This window comes from Indicator indicator, chromosome 1 (assembly GCF_027791375.1).
Source record: "Indicator indicator isolate 239-I01 chromosome 1, UM_Iind_1.1, whole genome shotgun sequence".
NCBI lineage: Eukaryota > Metazoa > Chordata > Aves > Piciformes > Indicatoridae > Indicator > Indicator indicator.
In genome coordinates this window covers 44,629,918-44,649,848 of record NC_072010.1, presented here as the reverse complement: position 1 = coordinate 44,649,848, position 19,931 = coordinate 44,629,918, and the positions used below count along the sequence as shown (strand labels likewise).

The 19,931-nt window shown below is 37.4% G+C and overlaps 1 protein-coding gene across 1 annotated transcript; it reads left to right on the top strand.

Moving 5' to 3' along the window:
* Window positions 1-356: 356 nt before the first annotated feature.
* Window positions 357-18,726, top strand: DIS3 (DIS3 homolog, exosome endoribonuclease and 3'-5' exoribonuclease). Its single transcript, XM_054382369.1, has 21 exons — window positions 357-603; window positions 2,080-2,237; window positions 2,927-3,120; window positions 3,236-3,309; window positions 4,374-4,541; window positions 5,407-5,571; window positions 6,492-6,605; window positions 6,699-6,836; window positions 8,439-8,585; window positions 9,122-9,238; window positions 10,073-10,174; window positions 10,818-10,882; window positions 10,983-11,067; window positions 11,685-11,812; window positions 12,293-12,379; window positions 13,201-13,357; window positions 14,271-14,485; window positions 15,483-15,651; window positions 16,137-16,295; window positions 16,692-16,814; window positions 18,637-18,726. Exons 1-21 carry the CDS (start codon window positions 370-372, stop codon window positions 18,724-18,726), a joined length of 2,889 nt encoding a protein of 962 aa, XP_054238344.1. The 5' UTR covers window positions 357-369.
* Window positions 18,727-19,931: the final 1,205 nt, after the last annotated feature.

Below are 19,931 nucleotides of genomic sequence, written 5' to 3'. Positions count from 1 at the left end.
TAACAGTACACAACACCAACGAGAGAGAACTAATTCTACCCCACTGATACCCCCCGCCCCCCACCAACAACTCACCTCCACCCGGCAGCCGGAGTGCCCGACAGCGCACGCGCACTCTTCTGCCTTCCCTCAGGGTTGGCTGAGGCGGGGCTGAGCGACGCCATCACCACGGCGACCGGGAGAACGCCACGCGCTGCTTCCCGCGCTCTGCCGCGCGGCTCGCTGGGAGGCGGGGCTTTTCTTGCCGGACACCCTGCCCGCGGTGCGTGCCGGGAGGTGTTGGGATGGTGAGGCGGCCGCTGTGCCGATCGCTCTGCCGGTCTGCCGCGGTGCGTGTCGGGAAGCGCTGGTGTGGATTCGGCGCACGCCATGCTTAAGTCGCGGACGTTCCTCAAGCGCACGCGGGCGGGCGCCGTGGTGAAGGTTGTGCGCGAACACTACCTGCGCGACGACATACCCTGCGGCGCCGCCGCCTGCCGCCTCTGCCCCCCGCGCCCCGCTGGGCCCGGCGTCGGCCTCGAGGCGCAGCCCAGCGGCGCTGCCAGCAGCCTCTGCTCTGGGCCGCACTACCTCCTGCTCGATACCAACCTCCTCCTTCACCAGGTGAGCTGCGTGCTAGAAGAGGGCTGCGGGAGGAAGAGAGGTGGCGGGCGGACGCCGGTTTGCCTCAGCGGCGTCACAGGCCCAGCCGCAATCCCTCTTTGGCCCAGCCGCAATCCCTCTTTGGCCCAGCCGCAATCCCTCTTTGGCCCAGCCGCAATCCCTCTTTGGCCCAGCCGCAATCCCTCTTTGGCCCAGCCGCAATCCCTCTTTGGCCCGGCGTTGCTCTCTGCGAAGCCATGAGTCTTGCTCTAGCCTTAATTAAATCCTTGCATCTCGTAGGCTGGTGGTTCAGGCATCGTCCTGGAGAGGCGCTTTAGCCGCGCGCTGTCGGGTTTGGGTTTTTCTGTTACTGTGTTCTGCTTGATCCCTGAATGGGTTGTCTTGGCTTTTCCTGCCAGCTACTGAGGAGGCCGTCAGCATCACCGAGTCTAGTCTGGTTTTAGACTATATTCCAGTTCTAAGTTTTGCTGTTTGAAGAGCCCGAAGAGAGAACAGTATTTTTGTTTGTTTGTTTGCTTATTTATTTTGCTGTGGTCTGATACGGGCATGGAAAGCCAGGTAAGGAGAGTGGGTAGACTCTGAAGCAGCGATCAGGATCTTCCCACGGTCACTGAATTTTCCTAAGTACCTATTCTGGTCTTCAGAGTCTGTTGCAGGCTTAGGTTCTTTATGTGGTTATGTAGATTTCAGCTAATGAATAGGAGGCTGCAAAATCATCCCATGTACAACTCCAGAAGCATAGGATGAATATTACTTTGCAGCCCATCACTAATTGTACAAGGGCTTGAGTCTGGGCAGTACAAACCATAGAATTCCAGCCTGGGTGGCAGTAAATTTTCAAGGTCGATGTTTGACTTGTGATTGCTTTTGAATACCTTTGTAGAAGGTAGAGTGGCCCTCTGCAGACATTGAAGACTGGAAGTAATTCATGAATTCTAACATGGTATACTCAAGAAAGGGGCACAGGCCTCTCATGTTTTAGCAACTACCCATCCCAAAAGTTCTAAGTAAAGACTTTCTTCCCAAAATAAGTAAGGATGTTTTCCAGTCTGTTACGTATGGATTTCTTGGTGTCCGTTGACAGAGTTTGCATATGCATGCTATAGAGTACTCTTAGAATGTGTCAGGGTACACTGCCATGAACTGGAGCAGTGGGGATTTGTAACAGTTGAAAAAGTTTTATCTAGCAACTGGAACAGAATTACAAAAATAAGACTTTGCCTGGTAATTCAGCTTGTGTGTAGAATAATACTGAATTTCTTGCCAATGGACATTGCTTCTAGTTTTTTAGGTTATCTAAAAATCAGGTGCAGAGAAGCTAATCTGGCATTGCCATGCCCTCAAGCCTTTTTTGCTGTCTCAGAAACAGGCAAAAGTAGTTCACATTAGCTTTTTACATGCTAACCAAACATATCTCAGTCTGTTATTGGATGGAATTGCACAACAGTTTTGATTCTCTTCCTTTCCCCCCCCCAGATTGATATACTTGAAGATCCTGTTATTAAGAATGTCATCATACTACAGACAGTCTTACAAGAAGTCAGGAATCGGAGTGCACCAGTATACAAGAGAATTAGGGACGTGATTCAAACTCCTGAAAAACATTTCTATTCATTCACCAATGAACATCATAGGTAAGGTGGGGAATAGGGAATAACAGAGTTGCCCAGTAAAAGAAACTGGGAAACAGAACTGGAACATGTGAACTAGGTAAAAAAAATTAGACTGGGGTGCATAGAACTGTATACTTCTAAGGAATGCTGTTGGAAAATATTTGCATGTTGCAGAAGCTTTTCTAGTTTATCCTTAGTATAATATATGTATTATGAAAATGTGATTAGAATATTGAGTAAAGTTTACCTACAAGACTGTTAACTTGAGCAATGGAATACTGATTTTACATTTTAAGTGTCCCTTTTAAATACATTTCAATGCTTATTAGTATGGCCATGTCAGTCTATACCAGAATTTGAAAACCTGATAGTCAGTTAGTGACAGAAAGATCTAAGAAATGAAGAATGCAATTAATTTGGCTTTATTTCTGCTCACAAGTAGTTTCCATTAGTGCAGTATGAAAGTTCTAGGAATCTTGAATCCGTAGTTGTAGCCTCAATTATCAGTGAGAAGGTTATATTTTCTTTACCTTTGTCTCCTGACCCTTCAATGGCCTAGGGAGTGTTACAAGTATTAGAGGAATTGGTAGGTACAGCAATGATTCTTTCAGCCTTGTTTGTCTAAAAAATTTGTATAAGTATGGATAAATTGTTGGGATTTGGTTCAGTTTGCTTACTTTTTTTTTCTTCTTCCAATTTTATTTGTTTAGAGAAACGTACATAGAGCAGAAGCAAGGAGAATCTGCTAATGATCGCAATGACAGAGCTATTCGGGTAGCTGTAAAATGGTATAATGAACATTTGAAGGACATAGAAGATGAGGAGAAGATTCAAGTGATCTTTTTAACAAATGACAGAAGTAATAAGGAGAAAGCTCTAGAGGAAGGCATAACTGCCTATACATGTAAGTGAAGTGGCATGAACACCTAATTTACTGCTCAGATAATTGTCTTAGCAGTCTCTTCATACCTAAATTTGATGCATCTCTTGTATAAATGTTGACATGTGTGCTTTTGTAGGTGAGGAGTATATAAAAAGCTTGACAGCTCATCCTGATCTTGTAGATCGTCTTGCTTGTGTATCTGATGAAGGGGTATGTTTATGTTTTCTTTTATAGAAAAAAATAAATCACAAGTTGTTTGCAGTACATTGTTGGACACTCTGGGTCAGGCGCCTAGTATTGGTTTAGAATATGAAGACTTTGGACTTCATTACCATTTTGGCAGTATAACCTCTTGACAACTGAAAAGAAGAAAGGAAATATTGCAGCTAGTACAACTGCAGATTATATACCTATTAGTAGGTACCTAGTTAATTGTAAAAAGTATTTTCTTCAGATAACTGACCTGAATGAAGAGTATAAATATTAGAAATAATGGGAAGAAATTGAAAACTACTGAAGTGTGTATAGCAAACTATTTAGATCTTGTCTGTTACTTGAAAATTTGTATTGACTTATTGATCAATAACGTTTTCTTTCAAAAACTGACTTTTGGGGTCAGTTAAGTTGACATAAGTGCAGATTGCAGCTCAGAGATGAGCCACATCCTTTTCTGTTTCCTTGTGCTTTGTATTTATCAGAATTAAGGCTTATATTTTCACGTAAGACTGCTATAGCTAAAAACTAACTCCTCCAAAAATACAAAGGTTAGTTTCATTGAAATTAGTTCTAACAGAATGGAGTTGGAAGAAAGTGGAAGCATCCAGCAGTTAGCGGTAGTTTATTCAGCTTTAAGTAATTGTCTGACTTTTCCAGTTAATGACAGTAATGCATTCTCATCATGTTTCATATAGCTTACAGTATCTGCTTAAACTATGTGCCTTACTTTTTACTATGTAGTACTATGCTAATGTTTGCTTCAGGAAGTTTAGTCAGTATATCCAAATGAGCATAAAAGTGTATGTTGCTTGTGCAGTAGCTTTTTAAATAACTGCAGGCAAACAGGAAAATAAAAGAAATTAATTGCCATGGTTTTGTGCCTCATTAGAAAAAATACTACCTGGTAGTAGCTTTTCATTATTATGACTATTCATATGTACACATAGTTACAATTTTGGAGTTTGTTAGTTTGAATGTCATGTTCCTGAGCTTGGTTTTGAAGTGATCATGAATACAAAAACTGACAATTTCCTCTTCTTTTTTTTTTTTTTTTAAAGAAAGAAATAGAAAGTGGAAAAATAATTTTCCCAGAACATATTCCTCTTAGCAAATTGCAGCAAGGAATAAAATCTGGTGTTTACCTCCAAGGTACTTACAGGGCAAGCAGAGATAATTATCTTGAAGCTACTGTTTGGGTTCATGGAGATGCCGAGGAAAACAAAGAGGTGAGTGTTTCATTTTGCCTTCCTCCTGTGAACTTTCGCTAGCCTCTGTAATGAGTTACTTAAGATTTATTTCTCTCATGGTGACACATGTTAAAATGGAGCATTACAGTAACTTCCTCTTCTTTGTTTTTTCTGATGTTTTTTCTTGTTTGTTCAGTTTTATGGATATAAATTACTGAAATGCTGACTGCTTTTTTTGCAAAGTTTGAAATTATACTTTATGCTTCGACAAAGTATTTTTGTAAAATAAAACTAGAATCCTAGTTAACAGTTTTTCAGTTGACTCTAATATAGCACTTTTTTTTTTTTAAGTTTGAAATACGGTAAAAGACAGAAATAAGTTTGTGAGAGGATGTTCAAAAAAACTGTGGTGAGCCCATGTAGGGCTATCTTGCTTGATTTCCTCACTATTTTCATGGTTCATGATGAGTAGATGGGCTGTATCCTTCCAAGCAGATAATCCATCTGTCTGCCTACAGGCTTCTCTGATAGCACAGAGAACATTTACAGTGGCAATTGCCTCCTCCATTTGTGGTGGCAGCTGGATGTGTTTCTCTGTCTCTGGTTCTTCTATTCCTATTTTGCAATATGTGTAGTCTGCTAGCCTGCAAAAATAGGATTGTCTGATTTAAACAAAATATGGAGAAAATAAATTATATTTTTATATTGGAATCCTGAAGTAATAAAAGATACCTAGGCAGAGGCAGGGGAAAAAGCGTCACAAGCATCCTTTGTAATGGTCTTTGGACTGCAGGGTATACATCTATACTCTTCAGTTACACTGTCAATTTGGGTCTTCTATTTCTACCATCATTCTACCATCATAAATATAAGCATTTTCATTTTGTTTTCTAAAAAAATCCAGATAATTATACAGGGACTGAAACATTTAAACCGAGCAGTTCATGAAGATATTGTAGCTGTGGAACTGTTGACAAAAGATGAATGGGTGGCACCATCCTCAGTGGTCTTGCAAGATGATGGCCAGAATGAAGATGACATTGAAAATGAAGAGGAGAAAGAAAACATTGTATGAAATAAGGATTTTTTTTTTTCTTTACCTTTCTCAATATAAGGAGTTGAGTCTGCAGTACTCTGACGGTGTTAGGCTTTGGATATAGACATTGTTTTTATACAAACTCCTAACAGCTGTTGTGAATGACGAAATTACAAAACTTAATTGTAGTCCTACAGTTGCATTAAATACATGCTTATGTATAAAATGCAGCTCCTTACTTTGTTAAACTTAACCTGAAAGCTATTGAGAGGTAGTTGGGTAATAATGCGAAGTTGTGTGCTGGTTAGGATTTGCTGGAGTGGGAGCAGATACAGTATCACAGTGAAAGTCAACCATTACCGGCAACGCATACATTTGGAACCAGTTGCAAAATATTCTTTAGCTTCCTGCAGTAATTCTGCTTAGCGTGCATGCAGTGCACCTTTCCCCCATCCAACAAATTTTTGCATTTCTGTAAAACATGATACTACTACTGAACTCCATGAGAATGTTTTTTTTAATTATTGTGTTTAGAATTAATGGAGAATTTTCAAGCAAACTAAAAGGACTCCTAAAAATTATGATAGCTTGGAAAAGAAAATTGAGATTTTTTTTTTTTTTTTAGTAAGTGTAGGCAGTGGAACAAGATAGTTTCTTCAGTCTTTTTCTGCTGTTCATTGTTCTCCTGAAGTGATACTCAGTAAAAAACAAAAGAACAGCAAAACCCAACTAAACAAAAAAACCACAAAAGCAATCATGTCACATACTAAAAATATTATAATATTGCAAGTCAAGCAAAGCACAGGGAGGCATAGTTCTATTATGAAATCCTATTAGAATTTATAGCATTGTAATGACATAGTTACCAGCAAGGTTTAAGATACATGCTGTGATCAAACATGTTGCCATGAGTTCAGGCAGTATTGTGTTTTGACACCTGTGTTTTCTACCAGCTGAAGACTACTGTTAATAAAGACATGCTGAGACCTACTGGAAAAGTAGTGGGCATTATAAAACGAAACTGGCGACCGTTTTGTGGTATGCTTTCCAAATCGGAAATCAAAGAGGTAAAGAAATAATCAAATTATTGTAAGTGCAGATATTTGTTTTCTCTTTATTTTAATTAGAAATTATTTGCTCCTTTTTCTGATTGTTAATAGGCCAGGCGCCATTTGTTTACACCAGCTGATCGCAGAATTCCTCGCATTCGAATTGAAACAAGACAGGCAGATACATTGGAAGGACAAAGAATAATTGTTGCTATTGATGGTTGGCCCAGGAACTCCAGATATCCAAATGTAAGTTTGTGTTTTCTTCTGAACTTAAAATCTATTTGATTTTTATGTGTTTACTATTAGGTACAATACTGAATAACTTCAAAAAGTGTTGTCATGAATTTTAAGTGCTTTCAGTGACTTTCTTTGATGGTGCCAATTAACGACGTCCCTCAATGATTTACTTCATTATGGGTTGTCAAAAGGCTCAGTCCATAGGTTCTGCAGTGATGTGCTGGTTTGAAGCCAAACAGATCCTCTCTTGCCCCAAGAGGGGCAAAGAATAACACTCACACAAACGGATTGGAAAGTTTAAATGGAAAAGCAATTGGTGAAACTACAAAAGCATAGTGACAAGAATATCCCAAAGCATAGAGTCCCTTATATAACACCCAAAAGCCTCCCAGCTCTTCCCTTCTCTCCACCTGAGGGTTATACCCACATCCCCCAGGGCTCTTTCTCCCCCTCCCGGCTAGGCTAGTCTCAGGCTGGCCAGGTCTGAGACTACACTCCCCCCACCTTGTCCTCCTGCGTTAGCCTAGACAGGCCTACAAGGCCTTGAGATACTTCCCCACCGTTACCCGATAGGGAGCATCTCCCACAGGAGCAGAGAGGGAAGAAAGAGGAAGAGAATGATTTTGCAGATGGATTTATAGGGTGCAGGATTTATGGGTAGAAATACGCTATTTTCTGTGTCCACCTCATTGGGTTGGACACTCGGGATACCGGAGGTGTAACTTACGTGGCAGTAACAGGAGGCAGCCCGCCTAAACTGCCACAAGTGAGCATGTACAGCCTGTATGCGCTAACTAAGGTATTTTATTTAGACTAACTAGGGAACTGCCTTTTAGTCTGAGTTCCTAGAAAATGTAGCGTTTTGCTGCGTGTTTGTTCATCCACACACTGATTGCTGTCCAGGCGAGTAGTTCTAGGCACATTGGACAAATTCTATCAAATTGCCTGCAGAGCAGAGTTACAGGTAATTAAGTTCTTTGTAAATACACAAAAGGAAATAAGAGAAATTGAGGACACTAGCTTCAATTTGTGCAGAATGTTAAGCTTTGAGGAGGCTTCTATTGGCTGTGGTGTAGGAATGGATAGCTCGTAATGAATGATAATACAGCTGTCTCACACATTTAGAGAAATGAAAGAAACTTGGAAAATATATGGAAGGGCTGTTAAGATAAAGACAGCATTACTGCAGAAGATGAGACGTGTGAGGAAGTAGAATTTAAGTACTAGGGAGTGGGATGTGTGATGCAACACAAACTCATAGAGAAATTAGACCTCACTAGTTTTACTGCTTATACAGCAGTGGTTTTGCCTGCAAAACTGAATTGTGACATTTACAATTTTTGCAGTTTTAAATGTGGAGAATTTAGTGCCATTCTAGGAAAAGAGGGAGGAGTTGAAGTTCATACTTAACTCAATGAATGTGTTAAATGTTTCAAATTAAATTTCTCTCTTGGAGCTCATAAAATTAACTGAAGAAGAAAAGATTACTTCTGTAGTTTAATATTCTAATAACCTATGAGATAATGGTCTCAAATACTTATTTTGGAGCAAACAATATTGCTTGATGTGTATGTGTGAAATACATTCATATGTATATATATTGTTTGTCAGGGTCATTTTGTAAAGAGCTTGGGAAGTGCTGGCGATAAGGAGACAGAGACAGAAGTTCTTCTGCTTGAACATGATGTCCCTCATCAGCCTTTTTCCCAGAATGTCCTTAGTTTTCTGCCAAAAATGCCATGGAGCATTACAGAACAGGTAATAATTTTTAAGTTGTTGTAATAGTTACTGTGCCTTCTCCTTCAAATCAAACTGTGACATTCTTGGATATCCCAGTGTACTAAAAATACAGAAGAAATGTCTGAAATCATTTTGTCTTAGGGTGAACACTAAACTGGTTTTCCTATGGAAGCAAGGCCTCTGCCTTAGAAAGATGAAGTTAGCTGAGAACTGTCACAGTTGTCATTCAGCTGGATATAGTTTTTTTAATTAAAAAATCTTGATTCCTAGTACTACTAAATCTCACATCATGAAAGGACCTTTTTTTTTTTTTAAATTGTCTGTCTTCCTATTTGCTGTAAACCAGAAAAAAATACAGTACTTGTTCTTTCAGCGTATCTGTTGTGGTCGTATAAATAAATATGGCTGCAGATATTGTCCTAAAACAAACAAAAAAAGCACTCTGAAAATACTTGGTTGCTTTGAAAAAGTCTTATGCAAAGTGCCTTTTTCAAATGATCATTTTATTTTGCTACAGAAGATTTCTTGAAAACAACTGTCTATTTTTCATTCAGGATATGAAATACAGGGAAGACTTAAGGCACCTGTATGTTTGTAGTGTTGATCCTCCTGGCTGTACAGACATTGATGATGCATTACATTGTAGAGAACTGAAAAATGGAAATATAGAGGTATTGTTGTTTGTTTTGCTTTGTTTGTTTTTTCTTTATTCAAGCCAGTAATTTATTTACTTTTTTCCTTTATTTTACAAACAGTGCAGTATTGGTAATAGTAAACGACATGAGCAAATCTCCAGATCTGCTATAAAAACAAATTAACGTTCATGAAACTGCAAGATGTCAATAAAGAAAGGGAATTGATTTGCATTATATCAGTGTCAGAAGTGAGAATTTTAAATCTGAATTCACCCTGCTTTCTGCTCATTTGGCATGGGAAATTAACACAGAATTTATTTACTGCTTTAGCTGAGTATTAACATGGATACCTACAGCTAGGATAAGGAAATATCATTAGGAAAAGTGAAGCTACTTCTCTAATGCCTAAGGAATGATTATTTTTAAAAAAAAAAAAAAAAGTCATTGAAAAGCTACAGGCTTAACACTCTTACATCTGATTTAGTCAGGTTTTCTTTTTTGTGAATTAATTTGTAATTGTAATAGCAGACTGTACCAAAACGGAGGGTCTAGGAAACAGAAAAACAGAACCAAATTTGCAGTGAGCCTTGAAAAAAATTAAAGAGGTTGTTTGACCCCCAGGCAAGAAGAGTTGCACTGATAACTTTCCACTAAACCTACAGCATGCCCTTATCTTCCATAATTGCTGCAACTACTCGTTTTTTTACATATCAATGTGCTAGGTTTTAACTATTTCTGTTGCTAAATATAGGAGCTGATGAAGGTAAATTGGATTGTAACTAAATCTCTGAGAAAGGTTTTTTTTTTTTTCGGTTTTTTTTATGTTGAGAACTATTTCTTAAGATGCATAACGTCATATTTGTTTTTTAGGTTGGTGTACATATTGCAGATGTGAGTCATTTTATTCGCCCAGGAAATGCTTTGGATGAGGAATCAGCAAAAAGAGGAACAACTGTATATCTGTGTGAAAAAGTAATTGTTTTCTATATAAAAGCTTCTTGTACAGCTAAGCGGTTGGATTTTTCATGGCTTTCCTCTTTTCATTCTTGAGAGTACAGACTTCGCTATGGCAAAAAAAAAAAGTGGATTCCTTTGAGCTGCCCTTAATTTGCTCAGACTTTTGAAATGAAGGTGCTTTCTGTCATTCAGTATGCATAGCAAGAGGGATTTTTCAAATTATTTTTCATTTTAAATCCATTCTCTGTAGAATATCTCTTTCAGCTCCTCTTTGAAGCATAAATAATATGTAGTTGTGAAACAACTGTTTTAATACCAATCTGAAGTTGTCAGATGGGCCCGGTTTTGCTTTTATCCATTGTTTTTTCTTGTGATGGCTAAATCTGTGTTGTTTCCTATGATTTGTATTCATTACAGCTGTACTCTTACCCCAGTTTATTTTAAGTTACTTCTCACAGACCACAATTTCTGTTCAGTAATAACTGTTACTAAAAAAATGATAATTAAAATGGATCATAGAATGAATTTCCTCTGAAGTAGCTTACTTGTCTTTCAGAAACCTAAACTTAGAGGTTTCTTGGCTTTTCATATACTAAAATATTGGGTAATTAAAATAAGCACTTGTAACTAGTCATAACTATTGTTCTTTACTTTGCAGAGGATTGATATGGTTCCAGAGTTACTTAGTTCCAATTTGTGCTCCCTAAGATCTAATGTGGACAGGTATAAGTATTTGGTCCATACTTCGATCCTAACAAGAAACTCCCAGATGTTTATATCTGGATTTTAACAGATTATTTTTTTCCTATTCTTCCTCTGTTAGGCTTGCATTTTCATGTATATGGGAGATGAACCATAAGGCTGAAATTCTAAAAACCAGATTTACCAAGAGTATTATTAATTCCAAGGTTAGTCACATAAAGATTATTATACCTCAGAAAAAAAGCTAGAGACCTTTTTTATAAAAACAGTGATCAACAGACTTGATAATTAATAAAGTTTTCTCCTTTCTGTTTACTGATTTTATATTTTCTTAGAATTAGAAAATTATGCTTAAATCCTAAAAATAAATAAAATATTTGATGGTGCCCTGTTCTTTTAAACCTGTAGTGCTGCTGTGTTTTCTGTGCAGCTACTTTGTTACGATATTTCATTTTGAACGTGTAAATGTATCGATAACAGATATTGGCCATAGTTGGTATATATACCAGCTAGCCATAAGTTTCAGTTAAATTAGTGGACTCTGTAGGTGTTTAATCTGTTTCGGAAAATTAGTCCTCTAATGTATAAAATAATTCTATGATTGGCAGTAGAAAACCACTGTTAATTTCTTAATATTTCTCATACCTCTACCCTGTTTTGTCCTTTATTCTTTGAGAACTACATGCATTTTGGCGTTGAATGTAAACCTTTGTATTATGTTATGAACCAGCTTTGACACCCAACTACAGGTTCTGCAAGACAAAACTTTTTCTTCTCAGTATTCAATTATATATCATGATGTGTTGTGCTTTACCTCTTCAAGGCTTCTCTTACTTATGCCGAAGCACAGATGAGAATCGATTCAGCCACTATGAATGACGATATTACTACCAGCCTACGTGGACTAAACAAATTAGCAAAAATTCTGAAGAAGAAAAGAATTGATAATGGGTAAATTGTGTACTGTCCCTATTACCTTTTGTTCCCTTGTTTTTCTTCTGGGATTTTTTTGCTGTCAAACTGTATAATGGTCCTCTGTGTCCATTTTTCCAGTGAAAATCCTTTGAAAGAGAAGTATTTTGCCATTTCAATTTGCGTAAAAATGCCTATCTTAATTTTCCCAAAAATATAAATTTGGCTTGTTAATTTTCTGTCACAAATTCAATATGGATCTCTTACAATAATAAATAAAACCACAGAGGAATAGAATTTGAAATTTTAGGAGCTACTGTTAATGTCTGTTAACATCAGAATTTCTGCTAATTTGAATATTAATTCCTCAATTCTGATTTCAATTTCTGCTTTTTTTTTAAATTTCTGATAGTTTTAAATTACAGTTTCATGATGAGCCCAGGTGTTGTGTACAAGCTTGCAACTCTGCTCCTGTGTCTGCTTTACTTTGATTCATCAGTACCACTTACTGTCTTCCAGAGCCTTGACACTTTCCTCACCAGAGGTTCGTTTCCATATGGACAGTGAAACTCATGATCCTATTGATCTGCAGACTAAGGAACTCAAGTACATGTTTTATTTTTCTCAATTACTTAATTCAGGGAAGGGGTAGAATTGAAGATGTGTTTAAGTGGCAACATTTAGTTAATAGTGTACAAAGTTCCTAAAATTGTTCAGGACAGTGATAAAATTATTTGGATTGGAAAGGATCTTTAAAGATCATTTAAACCTCCCTTCTGTGGGTAGGGACATTTTTCACTAGATCTAGTTCCTCAGAGCACCATCCAGCCTTGTCTGATTTAATGGAACACTGTGGTCTCATTTCTATATCACAGTGGCTTCTCTGTGATGCTCTTCTACTGGTATTAAGCAAGGAGAGAAAGTGGAACTTGGAATTGTGGATTACTGAAACTTTAAAGACAATGGAGCACTGGGTGCTAGAAAGGGAGCTACTGATTCAGTTTCTGAAGATGCTTTCTCTGATACTACTCCTTAGTTTCTAAAGTGCTCAAATCTGCACTTAAGTATACTGTTACTACTTTATGGTGTGCAACATGGAGCTTTCAAACCTCATACACAATATTTGAGTTGTACTATTAGGAATAAATCAGGAGGCTTATCTCTTGGTCTTTTAGAGCATTTTTAAAGAGCATTTTTAATACAGTTTGCTATTTCAGAATATTTTTTTTTCCTTCCCACTCCGTAATGAAACTGAATAAATGTTATGCTTTTAGTCTTAAAATATTTGTCTAATTGTATAAATGTTCAAACCCACCAGTTAATATTACATAATATGATTAGGACAGTGGAATATTTCTCATTAGACACTCAAAGTAAATATATCATTTAATGCTTTTCTAACAGTATGACATATTTTATATTGATAGAGAAACAAATTCCATGGTTGAAGAGTTCATGTTGCTTGCCAATGTCTCTGTAGCACAAAAAATTTATGAGGAGTTCCCAGAGTTTGCCTTGCTCCGGAAGCATCCTGCTCCTCCCCCATCGAATTATGACATCCTTGTGAAGGCTGCAAAATCCAAGGCAAGTTTTTACCACACTAATTTAAGTGAATTAATTATTAAAAGCAGTATTTTCTCTGTTTGGACACTTACCCTTAAAAGTTGGAAAGCAGCATTCTTAAAGTATATTAATGGTACTTGTAGCAAGATAACTAATGGTGCTTCTAGGTAAAAGGAAGAATCTTGTGCTTTTTGTACCATTTCTTAGGTCAAGAAAGCATATCAATCTTAAGTCTTTCATATTGTAATTCATGCGCTGTGAGTGTTTCTCATCTCCAAGTCATGCTTTGAGCCAATTTTTGTCTCTGGATGATGTACATTATTGTTACAGTATTGTGATGCAACTTAGCTTTGTGTGACTGGAAATTAAAAATGCATTATGATTTTTTTTTTTCTTGGGGAATTGGCAAATAGGGAACAGTGTATTATATACTACCAGTTTCACAAATCGCTTTTCCAAGTGTAAGTTTTAATAATTTTGTGGAGGAAGTACAACAAGGTTGGTTATTGTTTACATTGTGCTTGGATAAGAATCTGTGTGGCACGAGTACTTTTGGTTTGGTTTAGTTTTTTGCATATCACTTCTGATTTATCCAATAAAGGGATGGAGAAATCAAACCAAAGGAAGTTAAACCTCTCAATATCAGCATAAAACGTTGCTCACTTCTGAATGGGTGTCTCTTCTGAATTCCTAGGCTACTGACTTAGCTTGTCATATTTTTGCACAGAGCACTAGCAATAATGAGGGAGGGCCCTGTGCATGGGTGGATGATTCTTTTATAACGGTGCCATTCCATTAGGTTACTAGATGTGATGCCTGTGCCAGTTGTTAAGACTAGCATGGAGGTAGTTGTTAGATTGCTGCTTATACTCTGTTCCTGTTTGCTAGTAAGACCTGACCTTTTCCTATTTTATTTTTTTTCCTCTCCTTACAGAATTTGGAAATTAAGACGGATTCAGCAAAGTCTTTAGCGGAATCATTAGACAAAGCTGAATCTCCTACATTCCCCTATCTAAATACACTGTTGCGAATTTTGACGACTCGCTGCATGATGCAAGCTGTTTATTTCTGCTCTGGAATGGATAATGATTTTCATCACTATGGTTTAGCTTCACCTATTTATACCCACTTCACCTCACCTATTAGAAGGTACTTCTTTTTTGAAGTTTCAGAGAAAAAAAAGGAATTTATTTGGCAAGAAATTCTATTCTAAATGGTGTGATGTTTGTTTAAAGCAAAATATTGCATCTTTTCAGCTTTACATTTCAGTTGAAACAGCAGTGGCTTTACATGGTGATCCATCTTCATGTTAGCTTCCTAGTTCACTGTCTACGACTCCTGAAAGTCTAATAAATTTTTTTTTTAAAGACACAGAAAAATAAGAGAAACACATCCCTAGTGGATGTCATTCACATAGAAATGAACTGTGAGATCAGTTAGCATTATATAAGTCAAGCTAAAGTCAACCAGAATTTGGTGAGTTTTGAGGAGGCTGTATTTTACTTACAAAAATTTCTGAGCTGAAACTTGCCACAATTGCTGTTGCATTGTAATGAAATCATACTTCTTGGAATATGAGACTGATTGATTGATTTATGTATGTATGTATGTATGTATTCATTCCAAGTCTTAAGTTTTGAGGGAAAACAATTGTCATCGTACTTTGCTCCTTAGAAATATTTCAAGTGAAATCTCCAACAGTTTGATTAAAATTTTTATGCAAAAACTCCTATGCATTTGTGTGGGTGATTTGTGGAGTCTGTAGAAGTCCTAATAGTAAATTTTAGCTCCTAACAGATGTCTAGTTCATGGGAGTGTCTTGATCTGCTGGTGAAACATCATTTTTTAGCCCAAAATATAACTGCTTCATCTTTGTAAACACTCAAAAATACAGGCTCTTTGTAAATACTCAAAACACAGGCTCTTCTGGTAGAATATATTAAAGAATTTATCTTAGAAAACAGTGTAGTTCATTCTAGCTCTACAGAGTGTACCTTTGATCAGCAGTGATCATGAGGGAATTATCAGCAGACGATCATTATTACATAAAGTTTTCTGATATACAAGATTCATAGAACAAAAATTATATTTAGAAAAAAAAAGTATGCTTTGGTATGTCATTAATCATTTAATCTCATCATTACAGGTATGCTGACATTATAGTACACCGTCTTTTGGCGGTGGCAGTAGGAGCAGACATTACTTACCCAGAACTGACAGACAAACACAAACTAGCAGATATCTGCAAAAATCTCAATTATCGACATAAAATGGCTCAGTATGCACAGAGGGCATCTGTTGCTTTCCATACACAGGTGAGTACTTCTAAGATGTGAGGATTAGCTATGGGCAGTTCGTGTTGCTTTTAAAGGAAGGGAGGGAGGGTGGATTTGTGCTTTGTAGAGCAATATTGATTGTCTGCAGGAATGGTTAAGAATGAGGGCTGCTGCTTTGAGGAAAAGCTATGACATTGCATTGCTGGTTCTGAAAAATTTAGAATACAGGCATCTTGAGGATTCTTTTTACTTTGTGTTTTTTTAATAAATACGCTAAATGCTTAGTACTACAGTAATGTTATAACCAGTTTATTTTTTTTTTTTTTTAATATGCTTTCAGTATATGGTGTGTAGTTATCACTAAATACAGATTTTTATTTGATGGGGTTTTTTAAACCCAGTATATTGCTAATCCAAAAGGAAATGTTGAATGGGATTTTATAAAGCCAGTATATTGGTAATCCAAAAGGGAATATTCTAGTGCCTTTTTTTTTCTTATTTATGTATTTTATTTTTGTTTACAGCTGTTCTTCAAAACCAAAGAAGTGGTGAATGAAGATGCATATATATTGTTTGTAAGAAAAAATGCAGTTGTGGTTCTGATTCCCAAGTATGGTTTGGAAGGAACAGTCTTCTTTGAAGAAAAAGGTAAACCAGCACCAAGACTGGATTATGACCCTGAGGTATGTTTTATAAAGTTTGTTTTTAAGTACCTTTATTTTTTGATTTAGTAAGTGAGCAGAATGACTAAAATCTATTGTAGTTGTATTTAAATGGGTAAGAGGCTTTTCTAAATGCAAGTTTATTAATCTATAGTATTGTAGCTCCTATGGTCTTTTTAAGTCTAAATAAAGAGTTTCTGACAGGAACTGGTTTCTGTAGTAGATCCTACTACTATTTAGTTATCTGAGTGCATACCACAAAAACATACATACCACATGACCCTTTGAACATGCAGCACAGTAATCTGCATTCATTTTTATTGACACACAACATTAATGATTTCCTACAAAAATACTTGTATAAAAACAAGGAGACATTGTAAGCAATGAGTATTTATGCAAAATTTGAACTTCCAGGAACCATCCCTTACTGTGGAAGACACAACATTACATGTATTTGATAAAGTTCAAGTGAACGTTATGTTAGATGCTTCCAACATCCAACATCAGAAAATTCGGATGGTGATGGTAGAACCGAAGGTAAGGAACAAGATTTGTGTTTCATAGACCCATATTACCCTTCAGTAATCTTTAAAAAGTCAGCGTATGGTAAAATCGAAAGTTAACCGAGAAGAAAAAAAATCATTTGGCAGCAGATTGTAGCAACTGCTTCATATCTACTCTCAATAAAATACAGGTCTGCTTTTACTGGCTGCTGAAAAAAATAAAAGGCTCTAAATTAAATTTCCCTTCTGGGCCTGTTAAGGATATTTCCACTGATGGGAAAGATGATGATTTGCTGAAGTAATATCTTTTGAATTTCATGGTTCTGTAATCAAATCTCCTTTTTGAAAATCTGCCAAAACTCAGTTGGGTCTTCTTTTTGCTCCAGTAAATTGCAGTGTAACAGTGATGGGTGGCTCAGAAGGAAAAATCTGTGCAATTGCTGGCTGTAAATGGCAGTCCTTTCTTACAACTTCCACAATATAAAATTCTCCCTTAATAATGTTGTAAGAACTGTAATATTCTAGTAACTCTGTTTATGGTCTTAATATTTTTCAATTCTACCTTCCTAGTGCATCTGGGCCACAGGTTTTCACCTGGTCTCACACCTCAGACCTGCTGAGTGTTTTGCATGCTCTTAAAAGATAGTGTACCCTCATTAAGTTATATGTGACTTTTTTGGTAAACAGATACTTCATTACTGCAACTATCTGTAATCATGGAGGAAAAAGGAAAGCCAAATTAAGCACGAGGCCTTTGTTGTTTAAACAGCCAAACATTATTTATTTTTTTTCTGAGAAATCAGCTGTTTCCAAAGTTTCTGCCAAAGCTAAACGCCTTCTTGATATGCATTGGCCAATAGTACAGTGGTGCTTGTTTTGAAAGCAAAATTAAAATTTTTAGGTTAAGAACCTTTTACAGCTCTCTTCTTCTTGCCTCCTGCTTTCTCAGCAGTCACTGAGACATCAAGAAAAGTGCATCCAGCAAGTTTAGGGAGGTTCTTCTCTCCTCTGCCCTCATGAGACCACACCTCAAGTATTGTGTCCAGTTTTGGGCTCCCCAGTTCAGGAGAAACAGGGACCTTTTGGAGAGAATACAACAGAAAGCCATGATGATGATAAGGGGCCTTTAGCATGTCCCCTATGAAGAGGGAGTGATAGACCTGGGGCTGTTTATTCTTGGGAAAACTGAGAGGGGATCAGATCAATGTCTGTATCTGAGGTGTGGGTGTCAGGTGGAGGGGGCCAATATATTTTCAGTGGTGCACAATAATAAGAAAAGGAACAATGGATACAAACTTGAATATAGAAGGTATCACCTCAACATAAGGAGAAACTTCTTTACAGTAAGGGTGACAAGGCACTGGAACAGGCTGCCCGGGGGGTGTTGTGGAGTCTCCTTCTCTGGAGACTTTCAAAACCCACCTGGGTGCATTCTTGTGCAGACTACCCTGAGTGATCCTGGTTTTGGCAGGGCGGTTGGACCTGATGATCTCTGAAGGTCCCTTCCAACCTCTTAACATTCTGTGATTGCCCAACAGCTGAGAAGGCAGCATGTATAATCTGGTGCAAAGGAACTACTGGCATTTTAGTCTGGAGGGATGCTGCTCCTTGTATCTCCCTTAGCTTTTTCCAGCTTTTACTGCAGTTGAGTGGTCCAGCTGTGACTATTACATGATAGTAGACACTCTTATACATGACTACTAACAGAATTTTCTGATGTTGATAAAGGGTTTGTACAAAGTCTATACAAGAAAGCTCAAGTTTTACCAGGATGGTATAAACTAAAATTGAGTTTTGTGATGGTTTGAAACTTTTTAATTTTTCTTTGCAATGTTCTAATTATTTTCTCGCTGTAGATACTGGCAACTGATGTGCCTGCAAATCTGTCTGCAGAGATAAGCAGCAAGAGTGAACCAGAGAAAAAGAAAAAGAAGCTGCAAAAATAGCTGGATACAAAAACTAATAGGAAGTCCTATGTGAATTACTTTTATTTATGTATTTTTCCCTATGGGCAAAAGGCTTGAAAGTTTACTTTCAAGTAAGCATTTTAACCATTTGTAAAACTGCCATTTTTTTAAAAAAAAACTTTTTATGAATATATGTATGCAGAAGAACAACATTTTTAAAACCATGTATGTCTCTAGTTTTTTCTTATGGGTGAAAATAAATGCTTCTGCAAAGTGAAGGGAAAGTTGTATTTTACATACGTTCGTTTGGTTTTTTTTAACAGCCTTAAGGCCATTCAAGAGCTTGACAGAATTGTGAGTTCAGTGCATTCCTTTAAGCACCTGAGAGAACTGTGGCATTTACTGGTCTTAAGTGCCAACACTATACTCTTGGAAGATAAATTCCACAGACTTAAACTTCCTTCTGGGGAAGTTCTCTTTCACGCCAGAATAGCTGTGTATATATGCAGAGGGAGAGAGGAACCATGCTGTAAGAGTGCATTAAGTTTTCCCTAGACCTTCAGGCAATTTGAAATCATTGCTTAGCCTCTGATGAACTGCCTTAAAAAAATAAGGATGGAAACCATCAGCTGTATTTGTGTTACACAAAAATCCACAGGGAAGACCAAGTTTAATGATGATCATTCTAGCTTATCTTGCCCAGAAGATGGTGAATTAGAATTCTCAAAAAGACCCCAAAACAAAATATTTTGTGTTGAACTGTATTGTTACAGTCAAGCTACATGACCTGGCTATGCAGTCATAAACCATGTTTTATGTGCTGTGAGGACTGAAGTAATTTTAAGTGTGTTCCTAGAGTCACTGCTGTGTAACCACTGCAAGGGACATTCACATGGTTGCCATTGAAGTCTGCAAGCTCATTTCAGTAATATCCTCTGGAGCACCTGATATGACAGCAGGTGTCACAGACTGCTGCTCCAGGTGCCACTTCCTAGCTCTCAAAGCCAAGAAACTACAATCCTAAATACTTCAGAGACACTCCTGAGAGATCTTTGAAGAGTTACAGCTCACAAACTTCTCATCATAGCCACTTTCTCCTCAGTGGTTTTCTTGTGCAAAGGGTGGGGTACAGCTTATTAACATGTAGTTGTTGCTTGGCCATATTTACTCAGATCCCTGTGTGCTGTCATTGTAAAGGATCAGATTTAGATCTATAAATACATTTATCATTGACTGACATCTGT